Here is a 27,078-nt window from a genome sequence, read left to right as displayed (position 1 = left end):
TTTGGAAAAAAGGTAAGATAAAAAAATTAAAACTCGCCAGGTGCAGTGACTCACGCCTGTAATTCTAGCACTTTGGGAGGCCAAGGTGGGTGGATCACGAGGTCAGGAGATCGAGACCAACCTGGCTAACACGGTGAAACCCCGTCTCTACTAAAAAATACAAAAAATTAGCCAGGCGTGGTGGCGGGTGCCTGTAGACCCGGCTACTTGGGAGGCTGAGGCAGGAGAATGGCGTGAACCCGGGGGGCGGAGCTTGCAGTGAGCCGAGATCGCACCACTGCACTCCAGCCTGGGCGACAGAGCAAGACTCTGTTTCAAAAAAAAAAAAAATTCAAACCCAGATATTTCAACAACATATTTGATATATGGGTAGGGTTAAAGTGTGTTAAATTTCTTGATGGGCATGGGGTGGGGTGGATGTAATCTTTACTTTTCATGATTAATTCAAATAGTAAATAGTTTCAAATATGGAATTAAAATTAGAAATTAAGGAAAATAACAGTAGAATAAAAATAATATACAAGTCTCGCCGGGCGCGGTGGCTCACGCCTGTAATCCCAGCACTTTGGGAGGCCGAGATGGGCGGATCACGAGGTCAGGAGATCGAGACCATCCTGGCTAACACGGTGAAACCCCATCTCCACTAAAAAAATACAAAAAACTAGCCGGGCGAGGTGGCGGGCGCCTGTAGTCCCAGCTACTCGGGAGGCTGAGGCAGGAGAATGGCGTAAACCCGGGAGGCGGAGCTTACAGTGAGCTGAGATCTGGCCACTGCACTCCAGCCTGGGTGACAGAGCCAGACTCTGTCTCAAAAAAAAAAAAAAAAAAAAAAAAAAATACAAGTCTCACAAATCCTAGAGGAAAAATAGAGATCAATGAAAACTGAATAACCCTAGCAAAAGTCAGAAAGGAAAAAAGTGAAACACCAAGAACACAGGGGCCAGGTGCAGTGGCTCAATCCTGTAATCCCAGCACTTTGGGAGGCCAAGGCAGGAGGATAGCTTGAGCTCAGGAGTTCAAGATCAGCCTGGGCAATATAGCAAGACCTTGGCTTTACAAAAAATAAAAAAAATTAGCTGGGCATGGTGGTATTACTTTGGAGGCTGAGGTGGGAGTATCACTGGAGCCCGGGAGGTCAGGGCTTCAGTGAGCTGTGATTGTGCCACTGCACTCCAACCTGGGCAACAGAACAAGACCCTGTCTCAAAAAACAACCTCCGCCCATCGCCCGCAAAACAAAGAACACACAGGAAGCAGCAAGCATAAAATAATATAAATAAGACCAAAAGTAAGTTGTCACAATAAGCATGATAGGGTAAATTTCTTCTTTAAAAGACAAAAGACTTTCATATTGAGGAAACAAAGAAAAACACAGCTATATGCTGTTTATCAAAGACACAAATGACAAGCAAATGTTAAAAATAAAATTTGGGGCCGGGCATGGTGGCTCACACCTGTAATCCCAGCACTTTGAGAGGCCGAGACAGGTGGATTACCTGAGGTCAGGAGTTTGAGACCAGCCTGGCCAACATGGTGAAACCCCGTCTCTACTAAAAATACAAAAATTAGCCTGGTGTGGCGGCGGGCACCTGTAATCCCAGCTACTTGGGAGGCTGAGGCAGGAGAATCGCTTGAACATTGGAGGCAGAGGTTGCAGTGAGCCGAGATCGCACCATTGCATTCCAGCCTGGGCGACAGAGTGAAACTTGGTCTAAAAAAAAAAAAAAAAAAAACATAGCCAAAGTTATACCAAACAAATTCTGATGAAAAAGAAAGAGTTGTGGAAATTTTAATAATAGGCAAAGCAGAATTCATAGCAGCAAACATTTGATAAGACAAAAATGGATATTTTATAATTATATAATATATAGTTGATGAACGTTTCTGTACTCCCAGTAGTGGCAAAATACAGACAGAAGAGCAGGTAGAAACACAAAGAACAGTAGAAAAGGCAGAAAAGGTTGTGCCCTGTGAGAGTATTTCCACCCCAATAGGCAGAACAAACTCTTCTCCTTTAAGCTTCAAGAATACTGTTTTATAATGATGTGTAATTCACATTTTAACTCACACTAACGTGCTTACTGTCCTAGGACATTATATTTTAAAGAACACCATTTCTAATTGTGAGTTAAATATATTTTTCTCTAATTAAAGAGCTTTTCCCACGTTAGTGAGCTGGGGAAAGGCTCACTGGGCAAGAATACAGTTTGTCCTGTCAGTACACCTGCTTCAGTCTTATTAGTGTGCCAAGTGAGGCGACATCAAAAAGGATAGCAAAGTACGTGGGCCAGGCCTCTTTTCCTCCCCATCCCACTCCCATTCCTTTGCAGGAATGATAATGAGGCACTGTGATGCGGTGAAAAAAACCAGTAGACTAGAAGTAACTATTCTAGCCCCAGGCAGGCCTTAATAGTTTTTATCGCCTTTGGGCACCTCTTATCAGTCTATATACTTTTATCACCTGCAAAGTGACAGCAGCCAAGAATCTAAAACCAATACCTATCATGCCTTTTCCCTCTCCTGTTATGATCACATAAACTCAGAATTTTTAAAAAATTTACTTTGAGGCCAGGCGCGGTGGCTCACGCCTGTAATCCTAGTACTTTGGGAGGCCAAGGCAGGTGGATTGCCTGAGCTCAGGAGTTCGAGACCAGCCTGGGCAACATGGTGAAACCTCGTCTCTACTAAAATACAAAAAATTAGCTGGGTGTGGTGACATGTGCCTGTAGTCGCAGCTACTCGGGAGGCTGAGGCAGGCGGATTGCTTGAACCTGGGAGGTGGAGGTTTCAGTGAGCCTAGATCATGCCATTGCACTCCAGCCTGGGAGAGACTCCGTCTCAAAAAAAAAAAAAAATTTACTTTGAAATAACTATAGACTTATAGGAAGTTGCAAAAATAGTACAAAGTGCCCCATGTGCCCTTCCCCAAGTTTTTCCCAGTGGTGAGATCTTATGAAGACATAGTATATCGGCCGGGCGCGGTGGCTCAAGCCTGTAATCCCAGCACTTTGGGAGGCCGAGGCGGGCGGATCACAAGGTCAGGAGATCGAGACCACAGTGAAACCCCGTCTCTACTAAAAATACAAAAAATTAGCCGGGCGCGGTGGCGGGCGCCTGTAGTCCCAGCTACTCAGAAGGCTGAGGCAGGAGAATGGCGGGAACCCGGGAGGCGGAGCTTGCAGTGAGCCGAGATCGCGCCACTGCACTCCAGCCTGGGCAACAGCGTGAGACTCCGTCTCAAAAAAAAAAAAAAAAAAAGACATAGTATATCAAAACCAGGAAACTGATATTGGTAAATTACTGTTAACTATACTATAGACATTCAGTCTTCACCATTTCACCATTCTTAACCTTCTCATAATACAAGTTGGGAAATATTCCCTTCTCTTCAGTTTTCTGGAATAGTTTCTGTAGAATTGGTGCTAAAACTCATAGAATTTTAAAACTGAAAGACACCCTCGAAATCACCCAGTACTGACTGGAACATTGATTTGCCTATAAAGACACCAGAGACCCCATTTTTTCTCTCCAGGTAGCCAAAATCAATGGTAGATTTCTATACCTTGGAGGATTAAAAAAGGAATAAAATGACTATTCTTAACACAGTGTACAAAGAAGACAGTCTGTTCAGAAATAGCTGAAAAGCCATTTCCTAACAAATTTGACATTTTCTGTCTTCACTGAACTATAAAAACAAGAAATGACAAATGAATTCAAATGTTGAGGAAAGAATGAACCAGAAACAGGGTCTTCTGGTTTTCCCCAGAAGCCTATCCTGAGGCAAGCATTCCAGTGCAAGTATAATAATTATTTAGAAGGTGCAAAACCAAAACAAACCAAAAAGAAACCACCACAGTAGAATGGGGAAGTTACTGGGGAAGTAAGAAAGGCAAGGCAGCCAATAAATGGTGTATTACTAAGTCAGTTACCACTGTGGGTTCCTGGAACTTACTGGTCCTGGGGACATTCTGAGAACCAGTACAAAACACACACATACACCTCGGTTATTCCACCCAGGGCAGAAAGAGCTGAGATATTTATACACCCACTTCTCTCAGGCATTGAGTGAGAGCAACCAGAGGGGCATTCATTCCCTGGCACTTCTGGCCTGCTTGCATAAGCACCAGTGGCAGTGGGTTCCAGCAACGGAGAATGCCCTAAACAAAGAAGTCCTTGAGCTGGTAAGTTTGAAGTCAAGCTGTGTGCTCAGAAGTGGTAAAGGTGAGAGGATAAAGGCAGCCCACCTACACCTGCGTGTGTCACAGCAGGGTAGGAGACTTACCTTGTTAACACGTGAGACAAATTATCTTCCGAAGAAGGATTTGTATGATTTTAGGAGGAAAATGTGAATGTTGTGATTTATTTCAAGATTACTTAAATTATAGAATATTTCTGGGGGTTTATTTGTCAAAAATAATACTCCTTTGAGGTTGTGCCTTCAGAAATAATCTGTGAAGACAAAAAGAGACTGGCAAGGTACAGTTTGCATAGAGTATTTCTATTCACTTTAAATTAATGCAAACTTAAATATCATCATCTTATTCTCTTTACTTTAGCATGTTAAAAGAATTACATTAATTTATTTGTGCTAAATGAGAAGGTACCCTGAATGAGAAAAAAAGGTAATGGGTTGCATGCTGAGAATAACCTATGGATTAATATTTAAAGTTTCTTAAGAGATGATGTAATAATAAAATCCCTGGGACAGAGAGTATAATGGCATTAGTCATAGATTTCTGGAAATGCTAATCCAACGTCTTTTAACACTGGAGGTTTTTTTATTCATAGAAATCTGTAATAATTATTGATCCAAAATATGCTTAGGTTGTATCTGATTCTTTCTTAATAGTCTATGATGGAATTGTATAATTTTTGGTATTTATTTTTTTCACTTTGGTCCATAGCCACCAAATCTTGATATTTTTCACTTTCAGAAGTTTCTCATAGCTCTGCAAATGTTGGAGAATTTTGAAGAATATAATTTGACAGGTTAATTTGAATGCTAAAGATTGTCATAATTTAATATTACCAGGGAGAAATGAATATTCACTTTTCCAAAAATACAGAAGGAAATGACTTACTCTTGGAGAACTTTAAAAAATAATATGCATGAATATTTTAAACTTAATGTGATTTCTATGAATCATAGCCAATATAATACTGTAAATTTATAGATTAGGGTTGAAAATTTTTGGACTTTGGACAATCTTCACTCTTTCACATCTTCCTGGCCCAGAAATCTGAGCAACTCACCTTACTTACAAAGATTTTAATAGGAGAGGTAAAGTAAGTTTTCATGTTTCTAAAACTTCATTAATTGTATAAACAGTATACACATTCACCAGTACATTATGAAAATAAGCTACAAAACAATTGTAACTTAAGCCACACTTAAAATAATTTAGCCAAATACTGTTAATGAAAAGGAAGGCTTGCTGTTTGCTTTCAAGCAAATCAACATTTCTTCAAGTTGTCAATATTATTCTACAAATAATTAGCATTGGTTAGGGAGACTGTGTTATTGGTTCACTATAGGAAAAAGTGATAGAGAGCATCAGGTTATAGAATCTTATTATTCTGTGTCCTTTTCATTTTATTTTATTTATTTATTTATTTATTTATTTTGAGAGAGAGTCACTCTTGTCACCCAGGCTGGAGTGCAGTGGCACAATCCTGGCTCACTGCAACCTCTGCTTCCTGGGTTCAACCAATTTTCCTGCCTCAGCCTCCCAAGTAGCTGGGATTAGAGGCACCCGCCACCATGCCTAGTTAATTTTTTTTTTTTTTTGGTATTTTTAGTAGAGATGGGGTTTTACCATGTTGGCCAGGCTGGTCTTGAACCCGTGACCTCAGGTGATCTGTCCGCCTCGGCCCCCCAAAGTGTTGGCATTACAGGCGTGAGACACTGCACTCAGCCTTCTGTGTCCTTTTTAAACTTAAGGTTCTGATAATTTCTAATTATAGGTTCTAATAATAGAAATATGTAGTAAATTTATTCCTCTTCTTTTTAAAAATCCTTGATTGCTGAATTCCTGCAAATTGTTCCTACAAAATTTGTAATCATTGTCAGTGGTGCTTGGTCAATGTACCATTGTTAAAACCAGCCTTGAAAAATAGACAACTGTTTCTATACAAGTGGTCACGCAGTTAATAATTTCTTCAGAAAGGCACTGCTACACTATTTCTATGCTATTCTGAGGAGTCCCTTTGTCAGTTAATATGTATTTCACCCATAAGGCCTCACGTTCTTGGAGCTATCTCCTGAGCTGATGACCAACCTAAGGGCACAGAGTAAACCACAACAATTTGTCCCCCGAGAAGATCCTGCCAAGTTGCCTAAAATGATAAACATCCTTAATAATTACTTCATATTTTTATCCTATTCAGGCATGTAGTAGATATTCAACATATATTTGCTGAATTCGTATTTTTGTTGTTGTCACTGTTTTTAATAATAAAGAATTAGTCTCTTAAGGCCAGGAATGGTGGGTCACCCAATACCTTGGGAAGCTGAGGTGGCCCGATCGCTTGAGCTCAGAAGTTCAAGACCAGCCTGGGCAACATGGTGAAACCCTGCCTCTACAAAAAACACAAACATTAGCTGGGCGTGGTGGCACAGCCTGTAGTCCCAGCTACTTGGGGGGCTGAGGTGGGAGGATTGCTTGAGCCTGGGAGGTGGAGGTTGCAGTGAGCCGAGATCATGCCATTGCACTCCAGCCTGAGCCACAGAGTGAAAACTTGTCTCAAAAAAAAAAAAAAAAGAAGAAGAAGAAGAAAAAGAATGATTCTCTAGATCCAATTTACAGGAAATACAGAGGACAGACTTACGTGTTAGCTACACCAAGGAATTCAATCAGCAAAGTCTAGATCATGGGAAATGTTACAGAATGAATGATCTAGTTTCATTAACAAATTGTAAAGGGGGAGAACAAAAGAGGCAGATAGGGAACCTACAGATTAAAAAGAAATAAAAGCCATATAAAAAAAAGAGGCAAAATTAAACTACAGTGTGTCTGGGTGCGTGCTTAGGTGAGGAAACTATAAAAGAATGAGGTGATTACCATAAAAGCCAGGAGAATGGTTACTCTTAAGAGACAGGGTGCAAGGCCGGGTAGAAGGTTTCTAGGGTGGTCAGGTATGATTCTTTCTTCTGACATGGATGGTAGTTACAAAGGTGTCTTGCCTTACAATAATGCATTCAACTGTAAAATCATTTTATATGATTTTCTACAGATGTGTTATACTTTTAAAAGTTTAGGCCGGGCGCGGTGGCTCAAGCCTGTAATCCCAGCACTTTGGGAGGCCGAGACGGGCGGATCACGAGGTCAGGAGATCGAGACCATCCTGGCTAACACGGTGAAACCCCGTCTCTACTAAAAAATACAAAAAACTAGCCGGGCGAGGTGGCGGGCGCCTGTAGTCCCAGCTACTCCGGAGGCTGAGGCAGGAGAATGGCGGGAACCCGGGAGGCGGAGCTTGCAGTGAGCTGAGATCCGGCCACTGCACTCCAGCCTGGGCGGCAGAGCGAGACTCCGTCTCAAAAAAAAAAAAAAAAAAAAAAAAAAAAAAAAATTAAAAGTTTAAGAAATACACAACAAGAAATATACATATATGCAGAGAATCATTAGAATGATTCTCCTTAAATAATAATTAAAATAATTAGAAGTGATGCTTTTTGAGTAGTTTTACCTGTAATTTTAATATAGCTTACCTAAGTAAACTATACAATTGCAAGTTTATACAATTCAATTTTTTTTTCTTTTTGAGACAGTGTCTGGCTCTGTTGCTCAAGCTGGAGTGCAGTGGTACGATCTCAGCTTACTGCAGCCTCTGCCTCCCAGACTCAAGCGATCCTCCCACTTCAGTCTCCCAAGTAGCTGGGACTACAGGAGTATGCCACCATGCTCAGCTAATTAAAAAACTTTTTTTGTAGAGATGGGGTTTTGCCATGTTGCCCAGGCTGGTCTCAAACTCCTGTGCTCAAGTGATCCACCTGTCTCAGCCTCCCAAAGCACTGTGATTACAAGCATGAGCCACTGTGCCTGACTACAATTTAATTTTTAATAATGGCTATACTTAACAACCAGCTCACAAAATTCCTGAAAATTTAACAATGAGTGTTAAAAATTTAACAACAGCAAGCTAAGTGTGAGCCACTTTAGCACACTCTTGTATTCATCCTAACAATTCCCCAACTTTCTTGTGCTTTTTAAATTTAGTTTTTAAAAGCAAATGCATACTTGCAGTTTTAAAAATCAAATAGTTCTCCATTTTCTGATCCTCAGAGGCAGCAGTTTCAAGTATTTTATCTGATTCTTTTGGTATTGACCTCCACCTCTCAAAATTAGATACCTCTTGATTTTTCAGTTTTGGACATGGCTATAGACTGAATGATTGTGTTCCCACCTCCACTCCAATTCATATGTTGAAATTCTAACCTCCAGTGTGATGGTAGAGATGGGGCCTTTGGGAAGTGATATAGGTCACTAGGGTAGAGCTCTCATGAATGGGATTAGTGCCCTCATAAGAGACCCCAGAGAGCTTACTTGCCCGTTTCTGTCATGGGAAAAGACAGCCACCTACAAGCCAAGAAGCAAGGCCTCACCAGACTCTGAATCTGCCAGTGCCTTGATTTTGGACTTCTCAGCCTCCAGAACTGTGAGAAATTTCTGTTGTTTATAAACCGCCCTGTTTATGGTACTCTGTTATAGTAGCCTGAACAGACTAAGACAGACATCATTTATTGACTTTCCATTATGGGACGTAAGGATTAAATTTTCTCTCATTCCCTACCCAGCTACACACATACACATTTCCTATCCCTCCAGGTTTCACATATGGTTATATTCTAATTTTAGTTAGATCAGTAAAGGAAAATGTTATTTACTGCTCAGATGTGTAATATACTATGATTATTCTTCCTTTCCAACTTTTTGGTTTTTTCCTGAAGCTAATTACTGTTCTGGGTTTCTTTTTTTCTCATTTTTTCCCTTTTGTTTGGTTTCCTAAATCCATATCCTCAGACTTTCTCTCACTTGCATAAATCCTTCATATTCAAACATATTAAGTTTATGAGTTCATCTACCTAAAAAGTCTCTTCTGGAACCATGTGGTCTGCTCCAATCTGGATTTGTTTCTCTAAGTCTGCTCAATGTCTGCTATTTGGAGACTTTCTCATCAGGGATTCCCTTTACCTCTCTTACGCTGCATACCCTGTTTCTTGGATCCCATATTCACCTTCTTTCCTTGTTTATACTTTTGTATTGGTGAAACAACATCCTCTAAAGTTTCTTGAGAAATGCATATGGGAGGTAAAAATTCCTGTACTCTTGCATGTCTGAAAATGTCCTTATTCTGCCCTTAAACTCATTTAGAGTTTGCCTGATTTTAGAATTCTAGGTAGGAAATGATTTTCCTCAGAATTATAAAGACATTGATTGCTTCAGTGTTGCTGTTGAGAAGTCTGATCTTGATTCTATATGTAAAATCAGTTTCTCCTCTCTGGAAATTTATGGGACCATTTCTTTGTCTTTGTCCCCAGTATTTTAAAATTTTACAATGAAACCTTGTGGTTCTGATTTACTCCTGGAAGAGTTTGTTAACTTTATTTTATATATTTTTTTGAGATAGGGTCTTGTTCCTTTGCCCAGGCTGGAGTGAAGTGGGGCAATCTCAGCTCACTACAACCTCCGCCTCCTGAGCTCAAGCAATCCTCTCACCTCAGCTTCCTGAGTTGCTGGGATCACAGGTGTGTGCCACCACATCTGGCTAATTTTCATAATTAAAAATTAAATACAAAATTAAATTAAACATGGTTTTGCCATATTGCCCAGGCTGGTCTCGAACCCGGGCTCAAGTGATCCACCTGCTTCGGCCTCCCAAAGTGCTGGGATGACGAGTGTGAGCCACTGTGCCTGGCCTTGACTTCCTTAACTTTAAATTCAAATCTTTGAGGCTTTAAAATCCAAAACGATTAGAATTTTCATACACACACATACATATAACCATGCTGTTCTTTTTTCTTTTCTTTTCTTTTTTGAGGCAGAGTTTCACTGGTTGCCCAGGCTGGAATGCAATGGCGTGATTTCGGCTCACCGCAACCACTGCCTCCCAGGTTCAAGCGATTCTCTTGCCTCAGCCTCCCGAGTAGCTGGGATTACAGGCATGCACCACCACGCCCAGCTAATTTTGTATTTTTAGTAGAGACAGGGTTTCTCCATGTTCGTCAGGCTGGTCTCGAACTCCCAACCTCAGGTGATCCACCCACCTTGGCCTCCCAAAGTGCTGGGATTACAAGTGTGAGCCACTGTGCCTAGCCAACCATGCTGTTCTTATTTCATGAAGGCAGTATCTTTTCTTGTATCTTATTAGTGGTATGTTTTTTTTTGGTTTTTTTTTTTTTTTTTTTTTTTTTTGAGGTGTCTATATTTGGATCATTTATTTCCTTCAAGTTTTCTCCTCTGTTTGCTTCTCTGTCTTTCATGCCACAAGCTTTCCTCAGATGTCCAGTGATGGCTGGTTATCTGTGCTTATTTCCTTCTCCTTCTCCTTCTCCTTCTCCTTCTCCTACTTCCTCTTCTTCTTCCTCTTCCTCTTCCTCTTCTTTTTTTGAGGCAGAGTCTGGCTCTGTCGCCCAGGCTGGAGTGCAGTGGCGGGATCTCAGCTCACTGCAAGCTCCGCCTCCCGGGTTTACGCCATTCTCCTGCCTCAGCCTCCGGAGTAGCTGGGACTACAGGCGCCCGCCACCACGCCCGGCTAGTTTTTTGTATTTTTTAGTAGAGACGGGGTTTCACCTTGTTAGCCAGGATGGTCTTGATCTCCTGACCTAGTGATCCGCCCGTCTCAGCCTCCCAAAGTGCTGGGATTACAGGCTTGAGCCACCACGCCCGGCCTGTTTCTTATTATTTTATTTGTTTTTTTGAGACGGAGTCTCACTCTGTCTCCCAGGCTGAAGTGCAGTGACGTGATCTCAGCTCACTGCAACCTCTATCTTCTGGGTTCAAGTGATTCTCGTGCCTCAGCCTCCCGAGTAGCTGGGACTACAGGCGCATGCCACCACACCCAGCTAATTTTTTGAATTTTTAGTAGAGACAGGGTTTTGCCATGTTGGCCAGGCTGGTCTTGAACTCCTGACCTCAGGTGATCCACCCACCTCAGCCTCCCAAAGCGCTGGGATTACTGGTGTGAGCCACCGCGCCCAGCCATCTGTGCTTATTTATAAGTGGGGAGCCAAAAAAACAAGATTGGAGGCTCTGTGTAGTTGGCTACATAGAAGCTATAAGCTTCCCTGCCTAGTTGGGCCATGAGTTGTAAGACTCCCTTCATACCAGTATTTTGAAGTCTTTTCCCTTGTTGGCCAGACTCTCCAGAGAAGTCTCTTCCAAATTTCATGGAGGGTGTAACCCTAACGGCCAGCATTTTGAGTGCCTGGTGGGAGAAGAAGGCAGGAGTCTCAACATTCAATATGTCAACTTTTGCTTAACCGCTGTCCTCAGGACAGTACCTTGGCCCCTAGCTGTCCCTTATGTTTTCCAGTTCAGAGAACTTTTGCTTTGCTCTCTCTAGACAAAAAAGTGTCCGGTTTTGTGCCCAAGTGAAGGAGAAGCAGTTGCCTGACTGCAAGGTGGTTATATTAGTCTCCTAGGTATTTGCAGTAACAAAATACTCCAAAGTGGATGACTTAACACAACAGAAATTTATTGTCTCACAGTTCTGGAGGCTAGAAGTCCACGATCAAGGTGTCTGCAGGGCCATGTTCCCCCTGAAACCTGCAGAGGAGACTCTTTCCCTGCCTCTGTGTAGTTTGTGGTGGTTTGCTGGCAATCTTTGACATCCCTTGGCTTGAAAGTGCATAACTCCAGACTCTTTATCATTACGTGGTGTTCTCCCCATGGGTCTTTGTTTTTACATGGCTGTCTTCTTATAAGGACAACAGTCATATTGGATTAGGGGCCCAACGTACTCTGTATGACCTCATCTTAATGAATTACATCTGCAACAACCCTATCTCCAAATAAGGTCACATTCTAAAGTACTGGGGGTTAGGACTTCAACATATTTTTTCAGAGGAGGGTTGGAGGGATGAGAGGTGGCGGGGTAGTCACAATTCAACCCCTAACAGTGGGGAAGGGATTTGGTGCTGTAACTGCTTGTTAAACAAATTTTCAACCAACTCCTTCTACTTCACCCCTCACTTCCAAAGGTTACCTGCTGTTGCCAATTCCTGAGTCTTCTAGGGGGTTCCCTCAGTGTAAACTGATTTGCTTCTTAGTTGTTTTTCAACACCAGTTTAAAACTCAGTTTTCTCAGATCTGCTATTCAACCAGCACTCATTTAAAAGCTTTCTGGCTGACAAGATGTTGCTACTGTTTTCTCTGATTTCTCTTCTTCATCAAGGTTTAGGCTCTAAAAAAATCTCCTTACTGTTATTGAAGTGGGGTTTGAAGGGGGAAAGAGACTTCGATGCTCAAGCCAGCATTTTTAGCCAGAAGTTCTCCTACATATATCTTCCTTCTCTCCCTCTCAAATGGCACCTTTATTCTTAATTCTCTCACATTTCAAACCACAACAAAACATTTAAGGAAAAAATGTTCTCTAATCTCTATATATGTAAATAATGGAGAGGTTGAGGGAGAGATGACGATAGGGAGAGAGAGAACCAAATTTGGCAGATTCAAAGCCCATACTCTATCATAGCACTCTGCCTCCATGAAGTATAAACAAACATCAATATCACACCACTCAAAGAGCAAACGGCTGAAAAGCAATATGACAATGCATATAAACAGCTATAAAAATGTTTAAAATCTCTGATGTAAGTAGTACCACTCTCAAGATTTTAGCCTAAGCCTATAATTAAACATAATGAAGTGACAACATGGACTCTGGCTTAGGAGAAATCAGTAGACCAAATATCCTGAAAAAAACCAACCCATTGTAAAAACCATAGAGATTCTAGATAAAATTCAAAAACATCTTTTAAAAGGCATAATTGAGCTTGTAAGAAGGAAAAGTCCTCAGGAGTGAAAAATAAAGAGAAAGCTACACACTAGCAAGGTAAATGACTGAAACCCTGGGCACTTGTGTCAACACCAGGGACCTAAAGTTTCGGGGTTTTTTTTTTTTTTTTTTTTTTAGATGCAGTTTGTCTCCTATTGCCCAGGCTGGAGTGCAATAGCACAATCTCGGCTCACTGCAAATTCTGCCTCCTGGGTTCAAGCGATTCTCCTGCCTCAGCCTCCTGAGTAACTGGGATTACAGGCTCCCACCACCACACCTGGCTAATTTTTGTATTTTAGTAGAGATGGGGTTTTACCATGTTGGTCAGGCTGGTCTTGAACTCCTTACCTCAGGTGATCCACCCTCCTCGGTCTCCCAAAGTGCTGGGATTACAGGCGTGAGCCACCACTGTGCCCGGCCGAGTTTTGATTTTAATGATCTCAGGTGTGTAGAAGACAAGCTCTTGTGCTCAGGGAAAGTAGGGGGTTGACAATGAGACCTCTACATAAAGTCAGACCCTCAAAGGACAGTAAGGTAAAAAGAAATGTAAATAGAGAAAGAACATGGAAGAGATAGTCTTCTTCAGTATAACTGAGAAACACAAAATATGAAGAGAACATCTTCAAAGTTGTCAGAGAAAAAAAAGAGATCATTTAAAAGGAATAACAATTAGACTGGAGGCAGCAGCCAGAAGACAGTGGAACAAGACTTCGCATTGCAGAGAGAAAACCACAGCCAATGTAGAATTTGACACCTACCTAAATTACATATTTAAGAATAGGGGCAAAATGAGGACATTTTCAGAAAACCAAAAACTGAAAGAGTAATTATTACCAAAAGATGCTCCTTAAAGGAGCTTTTAAGAATACACATCAGGATAAAGAAAAATGATCTCAGAAGGAAAGTCTGAGATTAACAATAATAATATCTAAGCTGGAAGTTAAAAACAAGATAGTGCTAAAATATTAGATATAGCAATAACCTGTATGACAAAAGGATGGTGATTAGCATTCTTAGTTTGGGAGGAGAGTGGAGCTATTGATTAACTTTAGATTGTAAGTACACGTGCCAAAATTTACACATAATCACTAAGAATAAAAATAGAGTCGGCCAGGCGCGGTGGCTCGTGCCTGTAATCCCACCACTTTGGGAGGCTGAGGCAGGAGGATCGCTTGAGGCCAGGAGTTTGAGACCAGCCTAGCCAACATGGTGAAACCCTGCCTCTACTAAAAATATTTTTTAAAATTAGCTGTGCATGGTGGCGCATGCATGTGATCCCAACTACTCGGGAGGCTAGGAAGGAGAATCGCTCGACCCCGGGAGGCGGAGGTTGCAGTGAGCTGAGATCGAGTCACTGCACTCCAGTCTGAGTGACAAAGCAAGACACCGTCTCAAAAACAACAACAACAAACCCAGAGTGTATAACTTCCAAAATAGTAGGGGGAAAAATGTAGAATTGAAATCTGAAAGAAAACAGGAACGGCAGGGGAAAGAAAAAGAAAATGCAGGAGAGATAGCACAAAATAAAATGGTAAAAATAATTCCAAATATGTTAGCAATTAATTAAAATTGCAATAAAGTATAAATGAATTAAACTCACCAGTTAAAGATGTCCTGGGATTGAATTAAAACAAAAACAATCTAGATATTTGCAGTATCCTAGAGAAAACCTAAAACACAAAGACAATGTATTTGACATTATATCAGAATGATTGATGTTATCTGTTGTAGCAAATAACTCCTGAGATTATTGGGACTTAACACAACGAAGTTTATTTCTTGCTCACATTACAGTTCATCAAGTCAGGCTGCTGCTCTGGCTGTCTCTTCTTCAATCAGTCATAGGATTGAAGGAGAATAGGAATCTGGAATCCTTCAATCCTGCTTCTACCACCATGGAGTTCTTTGCCTCCAGCCACAGGAACGAGAGGAAGGGGAGCGGGGAATAGAAGACCACATTTATTTTAGGGGCCAAGGCTAGAAGTGGTATACATCACTTCTGCTCACATTCCTCTAGCCAGAAGTCAGTTCACAGGGTCCCAACAGAGCTGCAAAAAAATGTTGGGAAATGTGTTCTCAGGAAGAGAAAATGAAGTCAGTGAGCATCTAGCCAGTTTCTGACACATGAAAAGGTTGAAAATTTAAAAAGATGGAAAGGGATATGCCAGGCAGACACTAACCAGAAGAACGCTAGAGTAGCTCTGTTCACATGAGACAAAATAGTCTTCCAGCCGGGCGTGGTAGTTCACGCCTGTAATCCCAGCACTCTGGGAGGCTGATGCATGTGGATCACCTGGGGTCAGGAGTTCAAGACCAGCCTGGCCAAAATGGTGAAACCCTGCCTCTACTAAAAATATTTTTTAAAATTAGCTGGGCATGGTGGTGCATGCCTGTGATCCCAGCTACTCGGGAGGCTAGCAAGGAGAATCACTCGAACCCAGGAGGTAGAGGTTGTGGTGAGCTATGATTGAACCACTGTACTCCAGCCTGGGCAACACAGCAAGACTCCGTCTCAAAACAAAAAAAAAAAACACCAAAAAACAAACAAACAAAAAAGTCTTCCAAGCAAAATGCATTATTAGGAATAAAGGGACCAGGAGTGGTGGCTCATGCCTATAATTCCAGTACTTTGGGAAGCTGAGGGAACCTGAGGCGGGAGGATCACTTGAGCCACTGTGTCCGGCCGAATGCACATTTTTTCTTAAGAGTACAAGAAACATTTATGAAAATGGACAATGTACTTAGCTGTAAAGCAAGTCTCAATAAGCTTCCCAGAATCAGTATCATACAAATCATACTCTCCGATTATAGTGCAATTATGCTAAAAATAAATAACAAAAAAAAAAACAAAAGAAGACTGTGTATGAAAATGTTCATTCTAATGTTAATTACCTGTAGTAGTAAAAAAAAATAGAAACAACTGAAATATCCAATGATATGAGTATGGCTAGATAAATTATGCTTTATCAATTCAATGGGCTATTGTATACCCATTAAATTATTTTTAAGTGGATTACGTTTAAGATATAAGTGAAAAGTGACCGGGCATGGTGGCTCACGCCTGCAATCCCAGCACTTTGGGAAGCCAAGGCGGGCGATCACCTGAGGTCAGGAGTTCAAGACCAGCCTGACCAACATGGAGAAACCCTGTCTCTACTAAAAATACAAAATTAGCCAGGCGGGTGGTGCATGCCTGTAATCCCAGCTGCTTAGGAGGCTGAGGCAGGAGAATTGCTTGAACCTGGTAGGCAGAGGTTGCAGTGAGCCAAGATCATGCCATTGCACTCCAGCCTGGGCAACAAGAGCATAGCTCCATCTCAAAAAAAAAAAAAAAGGTATAAGTGAAAAGTTTAAATCTATATGTTAGCTATTATTACAACTATGTGAAAAATATGTGTGCATCTAGACAGATTAGAAAGGTATAAGCAAATTAAAACAGTTGTTATATTATGGTGATGGGATTATGTGTAATTCTACTTTCTTTTTTTTTTTTTTTTTTTTTTTTTTTTTGAGACGGAGTCTCGCTTTGTCGCCCAGGCTGGAGTGCAGTGGCCGGATCTCAGCTCACTGCAAGCTCTGCCTCCCGGGTTTACGCCATTCTCCTGCCTCAGCCTCCCCAGTAGCTGGGACTACAGGCGCCCACCACCTCGCCCGGCTAGTTTTTTGTATTTTTAGTAGAGACGGGGTTTCACCATATTAGCCAGGATGGTCTCGATCTCCTGACCTCGTGATCCGCCCGTCTCGGCCTCCCAAAGTGCTGGGATTACAGGCTTGAGCCACCGCGCCCGGCCCCATTCTATGAATTCTAATATTTATGCTAAGCATGGCCTGTTCAGATATTTGTTTAAATGAAAGAAAATCAAAATTGAATAAAAGTCCCACGGACTGATCTCTTGAACAAAACTGTATACTGCTAGTTCAAGGGCATCTAATAGAAATAACTTGTTTAGATTAAAATTCTGTCAGTAAAAGAATTTGTTCTTGGCCGGGCGCGGTGGCTCAAGCTTGTAATCCCAGCACTTTGGGAGGCCGAGACGGGCGGATCACGAGGTCAGGAGATGGAGACCATCCTGGCTAACCCGGTGAAACCCCGTCTCCACTAAAAAATACAAAAAAAACTAGCCGGGCGAGGTGGCGGGCGCCTGTAGTCCCAGCTACTCGGGAGGCTGAGGCAGGAGAATGGCGTGAACCCGGGAGGCAGAGCTTGCAGTGAGCCGAGATTGCACCACTGCACTCCAGCCTGGGCGACAGAGCGAGACTCTGTCTCAAAAAAAAAAAAAAAAAAAAAAAAAAAACAAAAAAGAATTTGTTCCTATGGCAATTCAAAAAGGCTTAAAATATGTCACACATTTAGTTAAGAGAGCATACTCAGGACTTATTTTATGTTATTTTCCTTTATTACTCATACTCATCATTTATAGACAGACAAGCAGATTGTTAAACAACTTTGGTTTTCTGTCAATTAACTGTGCATTATCATGATGGAGAATCACCAACTGCCAAGTTTTGATACCAGGAAAATGAGTCCTCTTTTTTCTTTTTCCAGCTGATGCTCTGACATAGATTCCTTAGTTTTCACAATGTCAAAAGATGGAGTGGAGATGACAGTTATCCTTTGTACCTGATGGGTCCGTTTTTGGTTCCTAGGCAGAATTATCAATAAAAGTAGGAAGTGTTATATATTTGGTTTTTACTACTTTATATTTTAATATTTGACTATATTTATCCTCATCTCAAAATATTTACAGCGATTTTTTAAATTACAAAGTAATACATGAATACATGTCTGTTGTAAATTCCTATGATGTAAAAGTATACTGAGGCAGACTTTATATAGCATAGTTCTTAATAAATTTAGATAGAAATGACTTCCATTTTGAGAAAACCACCATCAGAGATGTGCTGAATCAACAGTGTGAACATACAGAGAAAATAATTTTTTTTTGCCAACTCATGCTGATATGGAGTCAAAACAGCTGGCTTTTACCAGAATTGCTACCAATATTAAGAATTTTTAAAAAATATTACCAAGATGAAATTCGCTTTATACTACCCATGATAAATGTGTCAAATGTGTTTCAGCCTTGAACTTTAGATTAGGAAAATTTCATTTACGTAAGTACAGCTACTTTACAGACAGTTTGAATATTGTCCAAAACAATGAATTCAGTACAAGTTAAACTTACAGTCACCTCAGAAGTATTTTTTTCTTTTGCCAAATACACCTTTCTCATTTTTTCAACTTTCATTTGAGCTTGCTTGGACCGGCGACCCAGAAATTTAACTTGATTTTGCTGTTTGTAGGGCCGATACAGAGGTTGGACAGTTAAGGATGGACCCCTAGAAAATGTTTGTATTAAAAAGAGAAAAATCACACAGAATAAAATTTAAATGCAAAGCAAGTTCCAAATTTTATTAAAGCTTTCTCTAGCAAATATATCATAAACCTCAGCAACATTGGAGCAGCATTTCATGTAAGCTTTTAGGTTAAAGTTATCATTTCTGCTTGAGTTTACATAGCATAGTTCTTTATCTGGCACTTATGAAGGTGTACAGATGATGATATTGACAGCAATGATTATAAAAATTATAAAACCTGTTATCAATTTAAAATTAGCTTTCCTAGAAAATACTGTGTAGTAGCCATTTGAATCTTATTTTTTTACACCATATACTAACACAAAAAAGTATTACATTTCGGCCAGGCGTGGTGGCTCATGCCTGTAATCCCAGCACTTTGGGAGGCCGAGGCAAGCAGATCACCTGACGTCAGGAGTTCGAGACCAGCCTGGCCAACATGGTGAAACCCTGTCTCTACTAAAAAAAAAAAAATACAAAAATTAGCTGGGTGTGGTGGCGGGTGCCTTTAATCCCAGCTACTTGGGAGGCCGAGGCGGGTGGATAACGAGGTCAGGAGATCGAGACCATCCTGGCTAACACGGTGAAACCCCGTCTCTACCGAAAATACAAAAAATTAGCCAGGCGTGGAGGCGGGCGCCTGTAGTCCCAGCTACTTGGGAGGCTGAGGCAGGAGAATGGCGTGAACCCGGGAGGCAGAGCTTGCAGTGAGCAGAGATCACGCCACTGCACTCCAGCCTGGGCGACAGAGCGAGACTCCGTCTCAAAAAAAAAAAAAAAAAAAAAAAAGTATTACATTTCATAATGGTTGGACAGACAAGCTGTTTTTGTCAGTGCTGGGATCAGATGCTATGCCCCCTGTCCTTACTATTATAAGGCACATAGACTCAACTTTCAACTGCCAGCATCTGCATCACTCAGTCTGAAAACTTTCTTTGAAAAGAAAAGCCCGCCGGCGCGGTGGCTCACGCCTGTAATCCCAGGAATTTGGGAGGCCGAGGCGGGCGGATCATCTGAGTTCAGGAGTTAGAGACCAACCTGATCAGCATGGAGAAACCCTGTCTCTATTAAAAATACAAAATTAGCCAGGCGTGGTGGCGCATGCCTGTAATCCCAGCTACTCAGGAAGGCTGAGGCAGGAGAATCGCTTGAACCCGGGAGGCGCAGGTTGCAGTGAGCCGAGATCGCGCCACTGCACTCCAGCCTGGGCAACAAGAGCGAAACTCGGTCTAAAAAAAAAAGAAAGAAAAGAAAAAAGCCCATGTGCAGGGAAGGTCAAAAGTGCCTGAGAATTAATATGTCCCTTCCTAAGCAACCCTTAACCAATGACTGATGGGTGTTGATGTATCAATACTGTAATTCCCTTGTCCCTTGTGGGATAATTCTAAGTTGCATGTTCTACTTTGAATCTCACATTCCCAGGGGGGATTAAGCTCCAGTTACCCACAGTGGTAACTTGCTTGCTAACACACACTGTTTTGGCCGCCTTCCACTTTTCTACCCTCTCCCTTCAGTTGTTCCTGAGATCACCTCCCAAATCTCTGTCTCAGGGTTTGCTTCTGGGAGATGCTAAACTACAACTGCATTCAAAGATGGCTTTATGAAAGTATTTTTTCTATTCAATTGATTAATAATTCGGCTACTTATTTGGCTCTGAAATGACTTATTCTTGGATACTCAGTAGGATAAATCCAAATAGCAGGGAGATTGGAGTTATATATGGTGGCAGAGAAAATTACATCATTTATTTGACCTTGGTGGTAATAGGGTTAAATTCTATACTCAGTGCTCATATGGATGAGTTAGAGAAAATCTATTTCATGACAGACTGTGCCCTAAACCAGGCCATCTGTCTGGCAAATGTATAGCCTTGATCATAAAATATATGGGTTAAATTATGTTATTGGGTCAGAATCACTCATCTCTACTCCTGAAAAAAAAACCCAGCGTGTTTTCTTGACAGTGGGTCATCAGTGTCTTCTTCAGGCACAAAGGGAGTATTTTTCATTTTAATTATAAGAGTGTGAAAATAGATTACCAGTAGGTCCTCTTACATATTATTATCTCTTTCTTCTTTTAAGAAAGCAGCTAATTTGTAAGTAAGATGGGCTAAGTGAGGCTTAGTAATGGAAAGAGAAAAGGAATATAATGGGAGCGGTTATATTCTGTCCATGTTGTTTCAGATCATAATACATCTATTTTGCTACAACATCCATTTCTACAATGTGAACTGGCTCACATGCTATTGGTAAAAAGGGGAATGACGTCACTCTAATTTATATGCAATTTATCTTAGGCAAGGGGAGCCAGAGTAGCAAGAATAGAATTATAACCTTCAGCAAAAAAAGGAAAAAGCCCTTAGTTCTGTGCTGCATGGGCAAGGGTAGCCCTTTTGGCTGTATTCATGAAAACAAAAATGAGCACCCGCATCAAGTGCTGCCTTCCCAGAGAGGCACACCCCACCCCCAACTCACCCTCGCTGCCCTTCACCCTACTCCTCCCCTACCCCCACTCCGGCCTTGGATGGCTCCTGGTTCTTGGCAGATCGCACTGCCTCTCATGTCCACTTAAAAGGCAACCATGCAGCCGGGCACTGTGGCTCACACTTGTAATCCCAGCACTGTGGGAGGCTGAGGTAGGCGGATCACAAGATCAGGAGTTCGAGACCAGCCTGGCCAATATGGTGAAAATCAGTCTCTACTAAAAATACAAAAATTAGCCGGGCATGCTGGCGGGCAGCTGTAATACCAGTTACTCGGGAGGCTGAGGCAGGAGAATCGCTTGAATCCGGGAGTCGGAGGCTGCAGTGAGCCGAGATTGCGCCATTGTACTCTAGCCTGGGGAACACAGTGAGACTCCATCTCAAAAAAAAAAAAAAAAAAAAAGGCAACCACGCTGGCCCAGGGTCCCACTTCCATGTGCACTGTCTCCATGCCCACTAACTGCTCTAATGAAAGAGTTGCCAGCATCTCCACTCGATGGTTGTTCATTTTTTATATTTTCTGTGGCAGCCTCCAGCTACACTGAGTTGCCTGTCTGGTGGTACAAGTCATCTCCCCAAGTACAAATTGTCCTTTTTGTTGGTGCTGTGTTTACAAAGTTGCATATGTTTTGAGCAATCTGCCCCAACTCTATTTTTCCCATATATCCTATTATCTTTAGTGAGCTATCTGGCAGAATGTGAACATTTTCAGATATACCCCTAGTATTGTAACCCCAGTGAAGAATCTGTTTTACCTGTTTTCAGAAACAATCCGTAGCTGGTGCTTATGGATCTCTTGCGTTACTGGTCTCTGTAATAGAAACTTCATTTCATTTCGTAGACGGTTTGAGATTACTCCAGACTCTGAATAATGAACTATGTCATACATTAGCATTGTCCTGGGAATACTTTCAAGATTTAATTTGCGCCAGCTGTTATTTCTGCCGCCAGAAAATGCAGGGGCCTCATCGAAAAAACTGCGATACTGTGAGGAAAAAACAATTAAGAACGATTAGTTGGCCAGGTGTGGTGGCTCACACCTGTAATCCCACAACTTTGGGAGGCTGAGGTGGGTGGATCACCTGAAGTCAGGAGTTCCAGACCAGCCTGGCCAACATGGTGAAAACCCATCTCTACTAAAAATACAAAAGTTAGCCAGGCGGCCGGGCGCGGTGGCTCAAGCCTGTAATCCCAGCACTTTGGGAGGCCGAGACGGGCGGATCACGAGGTCAGGAGATCGAGACCATCCTGGCTAATATGGTGAAACCCCGTCTCTACTAAAAATACAAAAAACTAGCCGGGCGAGGTGGTGGGCGCCTGTAGTCCCAGCTACTCGGGAGGCTGAGGCAGGAGAATGGCGTAAACCCGGGAGGCGGAGCTTGCAGTGAGCTGAGATCCGGCCACTGCACTCCAGCCTGGGCGACAAAGCGAGACTCCGTCTCAAAAAAAAAAAAAAAAAAAAAAAAAAAAAGTTAGCCAGGCATGGTGGCATGCGCCTGTAGTTCCAGCTACTTGGGAGGCTGAGGCAGGAGAACTGCTTGAACCCAGGGGCAGAGGTTGTGGTGAGCCAAGATCGTGCCACTGCACTCCAGCCTGGGTGACAGAGTGACTCCATCTCAATTAAAAAAAAAAAAAGAAAGAAAGAAAAAGAAAAAGAGAAACAAGAATGAATAGTTGGCCAGGTGCGGTGGCTCACACCTGTAAGCCCAGGACTTTGGCAGGCTGAGGCCGTTGGGTCACTTGAGGTCGGGAGTTCGAGACCAGCCTGGCCAACATGGTGAAACCCGATAGCATCAAGAGATATACCTAATGTAAATGACGAGTCAATGAGTGCAGCACACCAACATGGCACACGTATACATACGTAACAAACCTGCATGTTGTGCACATGTACCCTAGAACTTAAAGTATAATAATAAAAAAAATCCAAAAATTAGCCAGGCCTGGTGGCGCATATCTGTAGTCCCAGCTACTTGGGAGGCTGAGGCAGGAGGATCACCTGAGCCCAGGAGGCAGAGGTTGCAGTGAGCCGAGACTGCACCACTGCACTCCAGCTGGGGTGACAGAGTAAGACCCTGTCTCAAAAAAAAAAAAAAAAAATTGATTGGTTGTGGGCGCTCTAAATGTTTTTAGACACATTTCTCATGGTTCTATTCAAATGTCGCTTCATCCAAAAGGTGTTCTTTGATCCCATCTCTGAACTTTATTGGGATCTCTCTTCTATGACTCTTATTACTGACTACTCAATGTTTTAGTCATCTGTGTATGACTTAGCTCCCTTATTGGAAGGCAGGAGCTATGCTACACATTATCATGCACATAGTATCATACTCACTAAATATTTATTTAATGCATCAAAATTTTTATGGCAAATATAACTCAGATAAGTTAAACTCAGATGGGCCTAAAAATTAATGATAATAGCTATGTGTTCTGCATACCTGGTAGAGCTTGTTCATGACATGCTTGGGTTGAGAGGACTTTTTTTTTTTTGAGACAGGGTCTCATTCTGTCATCCAGGCTGGAGTGCAGTGACATGATCACGGCTAGCAGCCTCAACCTCCCGGGTTCCAGTGATCCTCCTGAGTAGCTGGGACTACAGGTACATGCCACCATGTCTGGCTTTTTTTTTTTTACTGAGACGGAGTTTCGCTCCTGTTGCCCAGGCTAGAGAGCAGTGACTCGATCTCGGCTCACAGCAACCTCTGCCTCCCAGGTTCAAGTGATTCTCCTGCCTCAGCTTCCCGAGTAGCTGGGATTACAGGTGCATGCCACCACACCCAGCTATTTTTTTGTATTTTTAGTAGAGATGGGGTTTCGCCACGTTGGCCAGGCTGGTCTCGAACTCCTGACCTCAGGTGATCCACTCATCTCAGCCTCCCAAAGTGCTGAGATTACAGGTGTGAGCCACCATGCCTGGCCAATTTTTTAATTTTTGTAGAGATAGGGTCTCACTATGTTGCCCAGGTTGTTGAGAGGACTTTTGCACAAACCTTTTTAGAAATATGAGTACATCTCTAGTATGAAGTGGAGAATTTCACTATTTTCATTTAGAGTATTTGTAGAAATCCCACTTTTCTTTTTTTCCAATTTAAAATGATATCAAATTAGGAATTAAAAATACCAAATATATATCATCAATTTAACATTATAATTGTGCATTTAAGAGCCAGGGATAGGGCAGGAGAAGTTACAGTGCTAGGAAACAGAATAACAACAAGGCCTTTAGGGTATATTACACAGTCACATTCATGTTTTCAAGCACACACACACAGATGCACATATGCATACACTCTCAACACACACCCTCACACTCACATATACACATACACACTCGCAGACATACACACACACAGGCAATCCTATTTTTGCACCATTTCATCTTTTTTTTCCCTTTTCTGGAGAATGGGGTCTCGCTACGTTGCCCAGGCAGGTCTCAAACTCCTGGGCTCAAGCGATCCTCCAGCCTCTGCCTCCCCAAGTGCTAGGATTACAGACATGAGCCACCGCACCCGGCCTTTTCAAACTTTTTTTTTTGAGATGGAGTCTTGCTTTATCACCCAGGCTGGAGTGCAGTGACGTAATCTCGGCTCACTGCAACCTCCGCCTCCTGGGTTCAAGCGATTCCCCTGCCTCAGCCTCCCCAGTAGCTGGGATTATAGGCGTGTGCCACCAGGCCCGGCTAATTTTTGTATTTTTAGTAGAGACAGGGTTTCACCATGTTGGCCAGGCTGGTCTCGAACTCCTGACCTCAGGTGATCCACCCACCTCAGCCTCTCAAAGTGCTGGGATTACAGGCATGAGCCACCATGCCCGGCCTCCTGTTGCTAGCTCTTCAGCTCAAAGATCACAATATAAATGACAGATGTTCATCATGATTAGTGACAAATCATGTCATAGCTTCCAAAGTCAATCAGTGACTGGTCACTGTGAATCTGTTATTCATTTCACACACAAACAGCAAAGTATACAGTTGTGTTGCCTTTTTGTCTCCCAGTGATAAACCCATGTGACATTTTACAAAAATGGAAAATCAAAAGAGGGAATTGGCCATCAAAGAAACAAAAAGTGGTACCACTTGAAGTGAAATTGGAATCAACCGTACATGGAGTTCTAGAAGAAATAGGTGACTGTGGGGATGCTGACACTGCCATCATTCAAGACGTTGCAGATCTACAGCTATAGGAACTTGGTGAGGATGAACTTATCAACATAAATGAGGAAAGTGGCTGTGATAAAAGGATGAAGCTTTCCCAGTGGAAGTGATGCTGGCCAAAAAAAAACTTCATACTGAAGGAACTCTGAGATATTTTGCAACATTTAAAGCGCAAAGAATAAAATGTTGGCAGCTGATCCAAATTTTAAAAGGAATATGACAATACACCAAGACATAGAAAAGATGCTTATAAGTGGTACTAGAAGAACAAGAAGGCAAGCACTATTTAAAGTACTCTTGGTAAGTTTTTTTTTTTTTCACAGCTTTATTGAGGTTCACATACCATACAATCCACCATTTAAAGTGTACAATTCAATGGTTTCCCGTATATTCACAGTTGGTAAGATATTTTATGAAGAAACAAAACACTTTGTCTGTGTTTCTAATGTTTTAAATTATAGTGTACTAAAAGTGTACTAAATGTGTTGGGTTTTTTCCTTCCGTTTTCCTACGTATTTATAAGAGACAGCAAAAGAGTTTTTAATGTTTTGATAAAGAAGATTTTTTTTTTTTTTTAGAGATGGGGTCTCACTATGTTGCCCAGGCTACCCTCAAACTCCCAGACCTAAGTGATCCTCTTGCCTCAGCCTCCCGAGTAGCTGGGACTACAGACAAACATTTTGAAAAGTCACAGGACAATCACAATTTTCCCCCCAGATATTAAGTTTGTCTTGCATGGTTTCAATTTGCTGGTCATTTTTATGGTCCTGCAACGACATGCAAAGTAAGACTGTATTTTTTTTTTCCTCAGTGAAGTTGCAAAATGGGTAAATATCATAGCTCTGTCAATCATCTGCGCAGTCACTTAGCAGATCTGTCTGTGACCTCAGGCAAGTTTTTTTGAGGCTTGTTAAACTTCATTTTTCTCTTTTGTAAAAAAAGGTCACATAATTTACAAACTTGAAGATGAAAGAAGATAATATGCATGTAAAGAGATAAAGACAGTGCCACACCCGTATAAGGACTCAACAAACGTCAACAATGATCTTATCTCTCTCTTCCAATATGTCTATCTGGGGACTCCTCTCTCTGACACTAATCCTTGACATGTTCACAATCTGAAAGTATGTGGCCTTTGTCCTTAGCAAAGATAGTTGCCATCCCTGCCTCTATTTATTTCCTGGTTCACTTCCCTAAACTCATAGGCTAAGACTCTAAAAGAAAAACATAATTGTGAGTCTCTAAGGCATTGCATTAATTTCATGTTTCACACTGAAGCAAATGAGTGAATAGTTAAGACTGTATACAGACATACCTCAGAGATATTGCGGGTCCAGTTGCAGACCACAGTAATAAAGTGAATATTGCAAATAGAGTCATGCTAATTTTTTGGTTTCCCAGTGCGTATAAAAGTTATGTCTACATTATACTGTAGTTTGTTAAGTGTGTAACAGCATTATTTCAAAAAAATGTACATACTTTAATTCAAAAATACTTTGTTGTGGCTGGGCACAATGGCTGATGCCTGTAATGCCAGAACTTACAGAGGAAGAGCTGACAGGATCACTTGTGTCCAGAAGTTTGAGACCAGCCTGGCAAACATAGCAAGGCCCCATCTCCACAACAAGAAAAAAAAATACTTTATTGCTAAAAAATGCTAATGATCATCTGAGCCTTCAGTGAGTCCTATTCTTTTTGCTGGTGGAGAGCCTTGCCTTCATGTGGATGGCTGCTGACTGATCAGGGTACTGGTTACTGAAGGTTGGGGTGGATGTGGCTTTTTTTTTTTTTTTTTTTTTTTTTGAGACAGGGTCTCACTCTGTCGCCCAGGCTGGAGTGCAGTGGTGCAATCATGGCTAAAGCAATCCTCCCACATCAGCTTCCTGAGTAGCTGGGACCATAGGGGCATACTACCATACCTGGCTAATTTTGGGGGGGGTAATTTTTGTAGAGACAGGGTCTCCCTATATTGCCCAGGCTGGTCTCAAACTGTCTTCAAGAGATCCTCCCATCTCAGCCTTCCAAAGTACTGGGATTACAGCCATGAGCCACCGTGCCCAGCTCATGAATGTTCTCAATAGCAT

At 41.9% G+C, this 27,078-nt stretch overlaps 2 protein-coding genes across 2 annotated transcripts in view; one reads left to right on the top strand and one right to left on the bottom strand.

Annotated features, from left to right (window-relative positions):
• ACOT9 (acyl-CoA thioesterase 9) overlaps window positions 1–27,078 on the top strand; it is a 397,499-nt gene that overhangs the window by 135,664 nt on the left and 234,757 nt on the right. The window lies entirely within an intron of this gene.
• CXHXorf58 (chromosome X CXorf58 homolog) overlaps window positions 17,374–27,078 on the bottom strand; it is a 33,854-nt gene continuing 24,149 nt past the window's right edge. Inside the window, exons 7-9 of the mRNA XM_050777374.1 lie at window positions 21,594–21,823; window positions 18,185–18,338; window positions 17,374–17,641 (exon numbers count right to left, since the gene is read on the bottom strand). Of these exons, the coding sequence (XP_050633331.1) occupies window positions 17,582–17,641; window positions 18,185–18,338; window positions 21,594–21,823 (444 nt within the window). The 3' untranslated portion in view covers window positions 17,374–17,581. The remainder of the gene's footprint in view (window positions 17,642–18,184; window positions 18,339–21,593; window positions 21,824–27,078) is intronic.

Source organism: Macaca thibetana, chromosome X, assembly GCF_024542745.1.
Source record: "Macaca thibetana thibetana isolate TM-01 chromosome X, ASM2454274v1, whole genome shotgun sequence".
NCBI lineage: Eukaryota > Metazoa > Chordata > Mammalia > Primates > Cercopithecidae > Macaca > Macaca thibetana.
This window is presented reverse-complemented; position numbering and strand designations above follow the sequence as displayed.